This window comes from Prunus avium, chromosome 2, assembly GCF_965620075.1.
Source record: "Prunus avium chromosome 2, drPruAviu1.hap1.1, whole genome shotgun sequence".
Taxonomy (NCBI): Eukaryota; Viridiplantae; Streptophyta; class Magnoliopsida; order Rosales; family Rosaceae; genus Prunus; species Prunus avium.
The window spans coordinates 6037177-6050074 of NC_142285.1; the positions used below are offsets into that span (position 1 = coordinate 6037177).

The 12898-nt window shown below is 37.6% G+C and overlaps 2 protein-coding genes and 1 pseudogene across 2 annotated transcripts; 1 reads left to right on the forward strand and 2 right to left on the reverse strand.

Annotated features, from left to right (window-relative positions):
• Positions 1-2743: 2743 nt before the first annotated feature.
• Positions 2744-12323, reverse strand: LOC110761142 (NADPH:quinone oxidoreductase-like). The gene is made up of 3 exons (XM_021963544.2): positions 12153-12323; positions 11877-12068; positions 2744-3324 (listed from the first exon to the last, which is right to left on the reverse strand). Exons 1-3 carry the CDS (start codon positions 12250-12252, stop codon positions 3020-3022), a joined length of 597 nt encoding a protein of 198 aa, XP_021819236.1. The 5' UTR covers positions 12253-12323; the 3' UTR covers positions 2744-3019.
• Positions 5139-6155, forward strand: LOC148296341 (uncharacterized; annotated as a pseudogene).
• On the reverse strand, positions 6028-10827 carry LOC148296342 (uncharacterized). The gene has a single exon (XM_088248121.1). The coding sequence runs from the start codon at positions 7869-7871 to the stop codon at positions 6855-6857; it is 1017 nt and encodes a 338-aa protein (XP_088104247.1). The 5' UTR covers positions 7872-10827; the 3' UTR covers positions 6028-6854.
• Positions 12324-12898: the final 575 nt, after the last annotated feature.

The following is a 12898-nucleotide window of genomic DNA, read 5'->3' on the forward strand; positions in this document are numbered from 1 at the left end:
GCAGTCCTCAGCATACACCTGACCTTTTCCATGATGGTCCGGTTCATTCTTTCAGCTACACCGTTGTGTTGTGGAGTACCAGGAACTGTCTTCTCATGCCTTATGCCATGCTTTGCACAATATTCTCTGAATTGTTGAGATGTATATTCTCCACCATTATCGCTGCGGAGACACTTGAGAAATCTCCCGGTTTCTCTCTCTACCATGGCATGGAATTCCTGAAATGTCTGGAACACCTGGTCTTTGGTTTTCAACAAATACACCCAAACCTTTCATGAAGCATCATCAATATAAGTAACAAAATATTTATTTCTTCCTAGTGACTCCACTTCCATGGGACCACACACATCAGAGTAAACAAGTTCCAACAAATTTTCTTTCTTTGTAGATGGTGTAGAAAAACTAACTCTATGTTGTTTTCCAAATAAACAAAACTCACAAGAATTTTTATGCGTACCTTTGGCAAAGGGAATAAGAGACTTCTTTGCTAGAACTTGTAGGCCTTTCTCACTCATGTGGCCTAACCTCTTGTGCCACAATTCTGGTGAAGGGTCCTCCACTGGGTTCAACTCATTTTTGCAAACTTTGGCATATGACCTGTATAAGGTGCTACAAAGATTTGCTCTAGCAATCACCATAGAGCCCTTGGTAAGCTTTAATTTTCCTTGGCCAATATAATGCTCAAAACCTTGTCGGTCAAGAACGCCAACAGATATCAGATTGAGACGCAGCTCTGAAACGTGTCTCACATCTTTCAGCAGCAACTGGCATCCAAGATTAGTCTCGAGACAGATATCACCAATTCCAAGAATTTTGGAGTAGCTATTATTTCCCATCTTTACTATGCCAAAATCTCCTTCCTTGTATGTACTGAAGAACTCTCTTTCGGAAGTGGCATGAAACGAAGCGCCATTGTCAAAAATCCATTCGGTGCTTTGATCATGATGACTCATGTTTAGGCAATCTTCAACAGAGAGAATCTCGGTTTCACTGCCGCTTAAGACTGCTGCGGTGTTGTTGCTTTCTTCTCTCTTTTGGTTTTCTCCTTCATTTCTCCTTTGGTTGTGGCCTTCGTTTTGCTCTCTCTTCCATGCACGACAATGCTTCTTCATATGGCCCTCTTTGCCACAATGATGGCAGCTTCCTCTAAATCTTGATCTGGAGCGACTTGGGTTCTTTCCACGACCTCTTGGTCCTCTACTCTTGCTCCTTCCTCTGTTTTCTGTCACATGTACCTGGCTGCTTTCGATGCCTGAAACTTTTCTCCTTGTTTCTTCATTAAACATGCTATCTTTAACACTATCTATAGTAAGAACACCATTGGGAGCAGAGTTACTTACAGTCACCACAAAGGTTTCCCAACTATCTGGTAAGGAACCCAGCAGCAAAAAAGCTTGCCACTCAGTGTCAATCGTCATTTTCATAGTTGCCAATTGGTTGACCAGATTCTGGAAGTTGTTCAGGTGCTCCGTCACACTCAAACCGTCCTTGTACTTCATATTGATGAGCTCCTTGATCAAGAAGGCTTTCTTGGCTGCGGTCTTCTTCTCGAACAAGGATTCAAGCTTCTCCCAAAGAGAGTGCGCATCTGTTTCATTAGACACATGGTGAAACACGCTGTCATCCACCCATTGTCTAATGTTGCCAATAGCTTTACGGTTCAGCTTTGTCCATTCGGCATCAGACATTGTTGCTGGCTTGGCCTTTGCACCTTCAATTGGTTCATGTAGGTCTTTGCAGTAAAGAATATCCTCCATCCTTGGTTTCCAGGTCACCCAATTGGAGTTGTTGAGTTTGATCATAGAGCTTCCTTCCATTCTGCACTATTCACAGGCACTGTTCACGAGCACTATTCACGAGCACTGTTCACGAGCACTGTTCACAAGCACTATTCACGACGGAATTGCTTCCGGCTCTGATACCACTTGTTAGGATCGGTTAGTGCTAGAATGAAATTGCAGAAAAATAAAGAACACCGGAAATTAACGTGGTTCGGCAATGCCTACGTCCACGGGGCAGCAATATAAACTTCTTTCACTATAACAAAATAATGGGTACAACAAGACAGATCTTACCAAGCCAATGCCCAGGGCCTGATGATTAACACAGGGAAAATATAATGACACCACACTATACTCTCCCAGTTTTTCTTCACTCACACACTTAGAGTGGTATACAAATGAATCTTGCAGATGGTGTTCTCTCCTTTTCTCTCTGCTTCTTCCCTCTAGTGCAGCACACAGGACTCACTTTTTCTAAACTCTCTTACAATCACCCGCATGCACACTTGCATGTCCTTTTATATTTGAGAAAGGAAAAACCTGGAAGCCTTTAGATCTTTCTTCCAACGGATGGCAGCACCAATTGCTAGAGACATCATCATTTGCTAAAGACATCATCATTAGCTAAAGACATCATCATATCATGTTGGTTTCATCATTGTGTTGGTTATTCTCTTTTGACCACCGAAAGAATAGTTTTCCATCATGGGCTGGACCCATGGTAATATACCAACATAAACCCACAGTACCGCACTGACTAGAACTAAACCTGAAGTATTAGTTGTGTATGAAAACATAATTTTACAATTGCATTTCATTAGCAAAACAATTTGATAACATTGGAAGTGTATGCCAATCCTGGATAGCGCATACTTCGCTGCGATGGATACATTTTATTAGCACACGTTATGCCCCGAGAAACATAAACACAAATCAAAGTTCTAAATTCCAATTCCAGAGGCAGATAGAAATAAATCATAGCATAAACTATAAAGCGTCAAACTCCTGCAATGCTAACATGGCAGAGCCGAATCGCACAGCACCTATAATTCTGAGAATCACATACAATTTCAGCACCATAAAATAAAAGGGCAGCCGGTGCGAGGCTACGGCCATTGCGAGGTCTAAGGATAGGCAGATGTACACAGAGCCCTGTGAAGAGACTGTTTCTTGTTTCAAACCTGCAACCTCCATTGAGACTTAGAAGTCAGGCAGTTGGAAACACGAAACAGCTCCTCTCATTTCTTTCGATGAAGCTTCAAGCTCAATGCCTGCAAGGAGAGAAGAACTTCTTTTAACCTCTCCTTGGCCTGTTCATCAATCAAGTTGCCATCACTGTCAAACTTTGCAGGAGGCTGGAATGCATTTAAGAAAAACTCGGGCTTGTTAATGAAATGAAGGTCAAGAAAAACTCCAACTTGGCGAAGATGATATTGCGATCGTCCACCGCCAAAGCCGCCTCCGGCACTTACAATTGCGGCAGCCTTATCAGCCCAAACATTTGGTGGTCTTGACGCCCAGTCAATTGCATTCTTTAGAGGAGCTGGTATATATAGTGGAGGTTAAAAAATGTTTAGGCAGTTGATGCAGAAACTTGCCAATAAACCAAATTAATAGTGATCAAACTCCATATACAGTGAATTTGAATTTCAATAACATAAAAGTCACAAAAGCACTTCTGTTCAGTGGATCACAAAAGCATTTATGTTTTTTAGTGGATCACAAAGGCATCTCTGTTTTTTTTTAATGAACTTTTTTTCTTTTTGATAACATGCTAACAAGTATGTTGTATTTATTGACATATTTTAATAAAACAGCATGACGCATCAAGTAGTTGTGGTATGCTAATAATGATATTTTATTACTATATATAAAGGGAGAGAATAGTCAAACATTCAAATACGACAAAATGCCCTTAGTTAATAAAAATATGAGATATTTGTAGAAATGTCACCTTGTTGTAAAAATAAGGGAGATTCACTAATATACCCAATATAGGAGCCCAAATTATAAAAACACCCTATATGAAATGGACTTTAGAAACACACCCAAAATCCATTTATAACATAACAAAAAGGCTTTTAACTTCTTTTAAATTACAAAACTGTCATTGATTTCTCAAAACAAACCCAACCCCAAAACATATAAACAAGCCCAAAATACTAAATAGGACATCAAAGTAATTTAATAATCAAAATTAAATTCAATATGGTCAATTGTCATTTTTTGGGTTTTTTTTGGGTTTGGTTATAAAAATTAAATGGTGTAGGGTTTATTTATAGTTTTAGTACTAAGAATGGGTATTTGACTAAATATCTCTAAAAATAATGGCCTAGTCAGCCATTAACTTTTGGAGCCCACTATCTTTGTTAATCAAAGAACCTGGTGCATGAATTGTCATTGCACACGCACATGTGCTGATAGCTTATGCTTATAAATAGGCATTCCTCTCCTATTTGTAATGTACCATAGGTAGATAATAAACTTGGATATACTAGCTTGAGAAGAAACCGTAAGAACATTGGTATGGTTCTCTCTACCATACTCTCTTAAATTCTCTTTCAATTCCCTTAAGTTTATAACACGTTATCAGCACGAGTTGCTCACCAACCAAAGTTCTTGGAGAATTTCAATCCTAGTATATCCTCCCTTTATAATTCTTATCAATTTTTCAATACATTTGTTTCACTAATGTTATTTTATGAAGTTTATGGCTAATGGTCTATTTGGACAAAGTTCTTCCAAAAGATGATGACAGGAAATTTCTATATTCAAAATTTTCTCTAACCCTTTTTGTTGGATCCTATATATATATATATATATATATATATATATATATATATATGTACCTTTTATTCTCAGTTTAGTGGAGTGGTTTTTAACCCCGCGTTTAATTTTTAAGAGGAGTGGTTTATTTTTATAACCCCCCATGTTTATTTTTAAGTGGCGCGGGTTTTCCCCCACCTTTACTTTATCATACATTTACTTTTATTTAAAAGTATGAAACTTTTATTTAAAAGTATGGAGTAGAATTAGTGCCCATACAAGCACATTTACTTTATTATTGTATGGTGTGGAATTAACCTTCATACAGTAAACATTTTACTTTATGAATTTACTTTATCGCACATTTACTTGTATGGTGTGGAATTAACCCTCATACAATAAACAATTTACTTTATGAATTTATTTTCCAAGCTTATAAGAATGAGGGCCCAAAGTTCCTCAATCTCTAGTCTCGAGCCTGAAGTTTCGAGCATACCACATTTTTGGCCAGAAGTTCAAAAATGAATGCTATGATAAGAACTTAAAAGTACACTATTGCAAGTTCTGACGCATCTCAATTTTTCTATATAGATGGCGAACTTGGCAAAGTTGGAATTTGCCGCATTGGACATATCTGGCAATAATTACCTTCCATGGGCTCTCGATGCCAAGCTCCACTTAGAAGCACATGGCCTTGGAGACACCATCAAGGATGAAAACAATTCATCTCCTGAACAAAATGCAAAAGCCATGATATTTCTTCGCAGACATATCCATGAAGGATTAAAAAGCGAATACCTAGTGATTGAAAATCCACTAGATTTGTGGAAGGCCTTGGAGGAAAGGTATAATCACCAGAAAACAGTGATCCTACCAAGAGCTCGCTATGAATGGACACATCTACGATTTCAGGATTACAAAACAGTGTCTGAATATAACTCTGCCATGCACAGAATTACTTCTACAATGAAATTGTGCGGAGAGAAAATCATTGATGCTAAAATGCTTGAAAAGACATTCACCACATTTCATGCCACAAACTTGCTCCTGCAACAACAATATCGAGAACGTGGCTTTACAAAGTACTCATAGTTGGTATCATGCCTTCTGTTAGCAGAACAAAACAATGAACTTCTGTTGAAAAATCATCAATCTCGACCACCAGGGTCTGCACCATTCCCAGAAGTGAATGTTGTCTCCAGAGGAATAAATACCACCTTTTCACGTGGAAATACTTACAAACATAGACCAAGAGGTGGACGAGGCCGAGGAAGAAGAAGTGGTAATCATTCTGTTGGCCTGAGTGCGAGGAATGATTCAGTCCCTAAAAATGCATCCCGACATAAAGGGAAATCTTATATGAGGAACAACTCCACACCTAAAACTATTAAGGGAGTTTGCCATAGGTGTGGTAGTAATGGACATTGGGCTCGTATATGTCGTACACCCCAACACCTTGTGGAACTTTATAAGTCCTCACAAAAGGAAAGGCAAACTGAAATAAGCTTCGTTGATCATTTTGATCCGAAGAACAATCACGAAGGGATTTTTGGGATACAAAGCCAGCTAGAAACGACACACCTAGACATTTCCGATTTCCATGCTTAAGGGAATAAAATGACATCAAATAATTTCCTTTGTTTTAATTATTGTCATTTTTATCTACCCTTGTATAATTAACGTTGCATTTTAAATTCAATAAACTGGCACTGTTTTTCATATCTAATAAATATATCTTATTTATTTGAAGGAATGGAAATGATTTCTGGATATTCCCAACGCAACGATGTCGCATATTTTTGTCTCGCAGACAGTGCGACTACCCATACGATCCTACAAGATCGAAAATATTTCTCAAACTTGATGCTAAGAAAAGCACGTGTAACAACTATATCAGGTCCTGTAGATCTGATAAATGGCTCAGGAACAGCCCAAGTTATGTTACCCAATGGCACTATATTGTGGCTGCAAAGCAGTTTTGATGGACAATATAAAGCAGTTTATCAGATCTACAGGACCTAATATAATTGTTACACATGCTTTTCTTAGCATCAAGTTTGAGAAATATTTTCGATCTTGTAGGATCGTATGAGTAGTCGCACTGTCTGCGAGACAAAAACCTGCGACATCGTTGCGTTGGGAATATCCAGAAATCATTTCTATTCCTTCAAATAAATAAGATATATTTATTAGATATGAAAAACAGTGCCAGTTTATTGAATTTAAAATGCAACGTTAATTATACAAGGGTAGATAAAAATGACAATAATTAAAACAAAGGAAATTATTTGATGTCATTTTATTCCCTTAAGCATGGAAATCGGAAATGTCTAGGTGTGTCGTTTCTAGCTGGCTTTGTATCCCAAAAATCCATTCATGATTGTTCTTCGGATCAAAATGATCAACGAAGTTTATTTCAGTTTGCCTTTCCTTTTGTGAGGACTTATAAAGTTCCACAAGGTGTTGGGGTGTACGACATATACGAGCCCAATGTCCATTACTACCACACCTATGGCAAACTCCCTTAATAGTTTTAGGTGTGGAGTTGTTCCTCATATAAGATTTCCCTTTATGTCGGGATGCATTTTTAGGAACTGAATCATTCCTCGCACTCAGGCCAACAGAATGATTACCACTTCTTCTTCCTCGGCCTCGTCCACCTCTTGGTCTATGTTTGTAAGTATTTCCACGTGAAAAGGTGGTATTTATTCCTCTGGAGACAACATTCACTTCTGGGAATGGTGCAGAACCTGTTGGTCGAGATTGATGATTTTTCAACATAAGTTCATTGTTTTGTTCTGCTAACAGAAGGCATGATACCAACTGTGAGTACTTTGTAAAGCCACGTTCTCGATATTGTTGTTGCAGGAGCAAGTTTGTGGCATGAAATGTGGTGAATGTCTTTTCAAGCATTTCAGCATCAGTGATATTCTCTCCGCACAATTTCATTGTAGAAGTAATTCTGTGCATGGCAGAGTTATATTCAGACACTGTTTTGTAATCCTGAAATCGCAAATGTGTCCATTCATAGCGAGCTCTTGGTAGGATCACTGTTTTCTGGTGATTATACCTTTCCTCCAAGGCCTTCCACAAATCTAGTGGATTTTCAATCACTAGGTATTCTCTTTTTAATCCTTCATGGATATGTCTGCGGAGAAATATCATGGCTTTTGCATTTTGTTCAGGAGATGAATTGTTTTTATCCTTGATGGTGTCTCCAAGGCCATGTGCTTCTAAGTGGAGCTTGGTATCGAGAGCCCATGGAAGGTAATTATTGCCAGATATGTCCAATGCGGCAAATTCCAACTTTGCCATGTTCGCCATCTATATAGAAAAATTGAGATGCGTCAGAACTTGCAATAGTGTACTTTTAAGTTCTTATCATGGCATTCATTTTTGAACTTCTGGCCAAAAATAAGGTATGCTCGAAACTTCAGGCTCGAGACTCGAGATTGAGGAACTTCGGGCCCTCATTCTTCTAAGCTTGGAAAATAAATTCATAAAGTAAATTGCTTATTGTATGGTGTGGAATTAACCCTCATACAGTAAACATTTTACTTTATGAATTATCATTGCACACGCACATGTGCTAACAGCTTATGCTTATAAATAGGCATTCCTCTCCCATTTGTAATGTAGATAATGATGACTATTGCATGTCATTCAGCATTGAGGTTGAACATCCTATTCCTAATGTTCATACTCAAAATGGTTTGGCAGAGGCTTTAATTAAACGTCTTCAATTCATAGCCCGTACTTTGCTAATGAAGACTAAGTTACCTATTTAAGCCTGGGGACATGCCATTTTACATGCAGCATCATTAGTAAGATTGAGGCCCATTGGTAACAACCAATACTCTCCGATACAACTTGTATTTGGAAATCAGCCTAACATTTCACATTTACGAATTTTTGGTTGTGCGGTTTATGTACCTATTGCACCGCCCCAACGTACTAAGATGGGTCCTCAACGCAGAGTGGGAATCTATGTTGGTTTTGATTCACCCTCCATCCTTCGATATTTGGAACCTTTGACAGGTGATATTTTTACCGCACGGTTTGCGGATTGTCACTTTGATGAGACACTCTTCCCGCCGTTAGGGGGAGAAAATGTTGTTCTTGAAGAACGGCGTGAATTATCATGGGATGTACCCACTTTCTCTCATCTCGATCCTAATACCACTCAATGTGAAAATGAAGTGAAGAGGATCATTCATCTCCAAAGAATTGCCAATCAACTACTAGATGCATTTAATGATGCAACAAAAGTGACAAAATCATATATTCCAGCAGCAAATGCACCTGCTAGGATTGATATCCCCGTCAAACAACATATTGTTGCAGCAAATGATTCATCAATTGCACGTCAGAAACGTGGCAGGCCATTAGGCTCAAAGGATTCAGCCCATCAAAAAAGAAAGGAAATTGATCATGAAAAAGAAACAAATATGGAACCCACAGTTCATGATCTAAATGCCATTGAAAAGGCACAAGTATTTCCTGAAAAGGACAATGTCGTAGATCTGAAAAATGTCCCGGGGGAGGAAATGGTACCTAAAAATCAAGAGATCTCCATAAATTATGCATGCAATAACAAATTGTGGGATCGAAATGAAATAATCATCGATGAAATGTTTTCATTCTCAGTGGCTAATGAGATCACAGAAAGCGATGACGTTGAGTCTCGCTCCATCGATGAATGTAAACAAAGAAATGATTGGCATAAATGGAAAAATGCAATCCAGGCAGAACTAAGTTCTTTGGAAAAACGGAGTGTTTTTGGATCAATTGTTCTGACCCCACCCAATGTTAAACCTGTGGGTTATAAGTGGGTATTTGTGAGAAAACGCAATGAGAAAAATGAGATTTCAAGGTATAAAGCGCGCCTCGTTGTACAAGGGTTTTCACAAAGGCCTGGGATTGACTATGAGAAAACATACTCTCCAGTAATGGACACAATTACGTTCCGTTACCTCATAAGGTTAGCGGTTTCAGAAAAACTTGACATGAGACTCATGGATGTCATTACCGCATATTTATATGGAGATTTGGATACTGATATATACATGAAAATCCCAGAAGGATTCAAGTTGCTTGAAGCAACTAATACTAAGACACGGGGCATGTTCTCAATAAAATTGAGGCGATCATTGTATGGTTTAAAACAATCTGGTCGAATGTGATACAATCGCCTCAGCAAATATTTACTCAGAGAAGGAAATACCAACAATACTATTTGCCCTTGTGTGTTTATTAAGAAATCAGAATCTGGTTTCGCAATTGTGGCAATATATGTTGATGATATGAATCTTGTTGGCACTCCAGCAGAGATTCAAAGGATTGCTGAATATTTGAAACAAGAATTCGAAATGAAAGACCTTGGGAAGACACATTATTGTCTAGGGCTGCAGATAGAGCATACTGATAGAGGAGTTCTTGTCCATCAATCAGCTTACACTGAAAAGGTATTGAAGCGATTTGGAATGGACAAAGCCTATCCTCTCAGTACCTCAATGGTCGTTAGATCTCTTGACACTAAGAAAGATCCATTTCGTCCAAAAGACGAAAATGAACTCATCCTTGGTCCAGAAGTGCAATATCTTAGTGTCATTGGTGCTTTATTATATTTAGCACAATGTACGAGACCAGATATCGCCTTTTCAGTAAATTTGTTGGCACGATATACTATTGCTCCAACCATTCGACATTGGACTCGCATCAAGCATATTCTACGATATCTTCGTGGAACAACAGGTATGGGCTTATTATATGAACCTAACAATGGGCATAGTATTATTGGATATGCAGATGCAGGGTATCTCTCTGATCCACATAATGGTCGTTCCCAAACTGGATATGTATTTACCTATGGAGGGACAGCAATCTTATGGGGGAGTGTTGTAAAAATAATGGCCTAGTCAGCCTTTAACTTTTGGAGCCCACTATCTTTGTTAATCAAAGAACCTGGTGCATGAATTGTCATTGCACACCCACATGTGCTAACAGCTTATGCTTATAAATAGGCATTCCTCTCCCATTTGTAATGTACCATAGGTAGATAATAAACTTGGATATACTAGCTTGAGAAGAAACCGTAAGAACATTGGTATGGTTCTCTCTACCATACTCTCTTAAATTATCTTTCAATTCCCTTAAGTTTATAACACACCTAAACTTATACATCTGTTTCAATTTGTCACCTTAAGTTTTCAAAATTTATGATTTGTCACCTGACTTTAACATCATCCAATTTTCCATCCATTTTGAAGGGTGTTTTAGTCCTTCCAAGCAAGAGTGTTTACATAGCTTTATATTTAAATTATATATAAAAAAAAAGAGTTTGCATATTGGAAAGACTAAAATACCCTTCAAAATGGATGAAATTGGATGATGTTAAAGTCAGGTGACAAATCATGGATTTTGAAAACTTAAGGTGACATTTTGCTTAAATTTTTCTTTAAGGTAACAAATTGAAATTGATGTATAAGTTCAGGTGACATTTCTACAAAAATTCCTAAAAATATTAGGAAATGAAAATATTTATTAAATAAGGATAATATAGTAAGTTAACAATTGACATATTAAAAATATTTAAAACAAAAAACAAAATAAGAACATTAGTCCTAATTTCATGAGACACACCTAGACCCATTTTCTCTTTCTTACCAAAAAAAAAAACACCAATTGGAATTAAAGAACTAAGATTTTAAAAAACCAATTGGCACATTAAGGAACTAATTATTATCATGTCGATACTATATATAAGAAAATGAGTTTGGCCCCATTAAAGATTTTATGTTAACAGTTTATTAAAGACTTCATATCTCTCAACTATTGTTTGCATGCATGATATATATAATGGGCAAAAAGTAATTTTTGGTTCTTTTAGTTTGCCGGTTTTATCATAGTTCCAGTTTTGTTGAGATCGATTTAAGGATACATTACAAGCTCTGTAAAATTTCCAATTCCGTAACATGGAGGGGTATTTTTGTCCATTCGAGCCAAATTCCTCCCACTTCACCAAAATTTGAATTCACTAACATATCTAATGAATACTTGAGATTAAAACTCTTTAATTATTCCTCCCATGAGTAGTCGCCATCGAAACAAAAAAAAAAATACACGAGTAGTGTGTGGGTGTGTCATCTACTGAAAAGTAAACGAAAGTGGGTGTGTCATTTTTTACAACATTGATTAAATAATTATTTAATTTCCATTAAAATGCCATGAACAGAAAGAAATGCTTTTGTGACTTTGATCATCAAATTCAAAATCATTATTTTAAAAAAAAAAACAGAGAATAATAATAAATAAATAAATAAATTATACCGGAGATGGAGTAATTGTACTCAGGAGAAGCAAAGAGGATGCTATCAGCTTCCAGAATCTTCTGACGAAACGCTTCGACGGCAGGTGGAAAACTCCCCTCGCCTTCCAGATCCGTATTCAGCAGTGGCAACGGTGAGATGTCTATGTACTCTATCTGCAGGCCGTTGATCGACGCCTTGCTTATCTCAATCGCTACAAACCCCAAAACGACGCCGTTCAATTGGAAGTAAAAAAAAGGAAAAAAAAAAAGAAAAACATGGCAGTAAAGTAACTGACCAGAACGAATTAGACCACGGTTGTAGGAAGATTTACGAAGAGACCCAGAAAGAGCTGCAACTCTTATGATCGATGATGCGGCAACGGAAGCAGCCTCCATTTTCTTTTCTGGTTTCTCTCTATTCTTCTTCTTCTTCACAAGTCTCTGAGTGGAAGGAACCCAAATATATAAATAAAGGAGAGAAAAGAGCCAAAGCTAAAGACTTTATATTTTTTTTGTTTGATGGACACTGGGCCAGTCCGTATTGTATTTTAGTGTTTTTTGTTTGATGGCTACCCATTAGGGGTGGCATTTTATACCGAAAAACCGAAAAATCGCAAAAATCAACCGATAATTTACCGCAATGAAACCGCAATCGCGGTAAACCGAACCGCATTTGCGGTATTTAGAACTGAACCGCATTTGCGGTTGCGGTTGCGGTATTTGATTTTCAAAACTTGCGGTTACCGCAAACCCCGAATATATTTTAAATAATATTGTCTATATTATATTATATGTAAAATATCCTATTCTTTCACAAGTTGCCAAGGATATCTTTGCAATTCCAAGTTCTACGGTTGCTAGTGAAAATGCTTTTAGCCTAGGCAAGAGGATTGTGGATCCTTTTAGAAGTTCTTTGCATCCTAAAATGGTAGAGGCATTAGTGTGTACTAGTGATTGGCTTAGAGCGGACGAATTTTCCCTTTACAAGGAACCAACGGATGATGAGGTTGAATTCTATAAGGAAATGGAATATATGACAACT

Bases quoted from the DNA above. Each gene is read 5' to 3' on its own strand.
- LOC148296342 (XM_088248121.1), bottom strand. From the start codon at position 7,871: ATGGCGAACATGGCAAAGTTGGAATTTGCCGCATTGGACATATCTGGC.
- LOC110761142 (XM_021963544.2), bottom strand. From the start codon at position 12,252: ATGGAGGCTGCTTCCGTTGCCGCATCATCGATCATAAGAGTTGCAGCT. The intron at 12,069-12,152 runs GTCAGTTACTTT...TGGGGTTTGTAG, and splicing joins CCGTGGTCTAATTCGTTCTG to CGATTGAGATAAGCAAGGCG. The intron at 3,325-11,876 runs GTATAATTTATT...TATATATACCAG, and splicing joins GTACAATTACTCCATCTCCG to CTCCTCTAAAGAATGCAATT.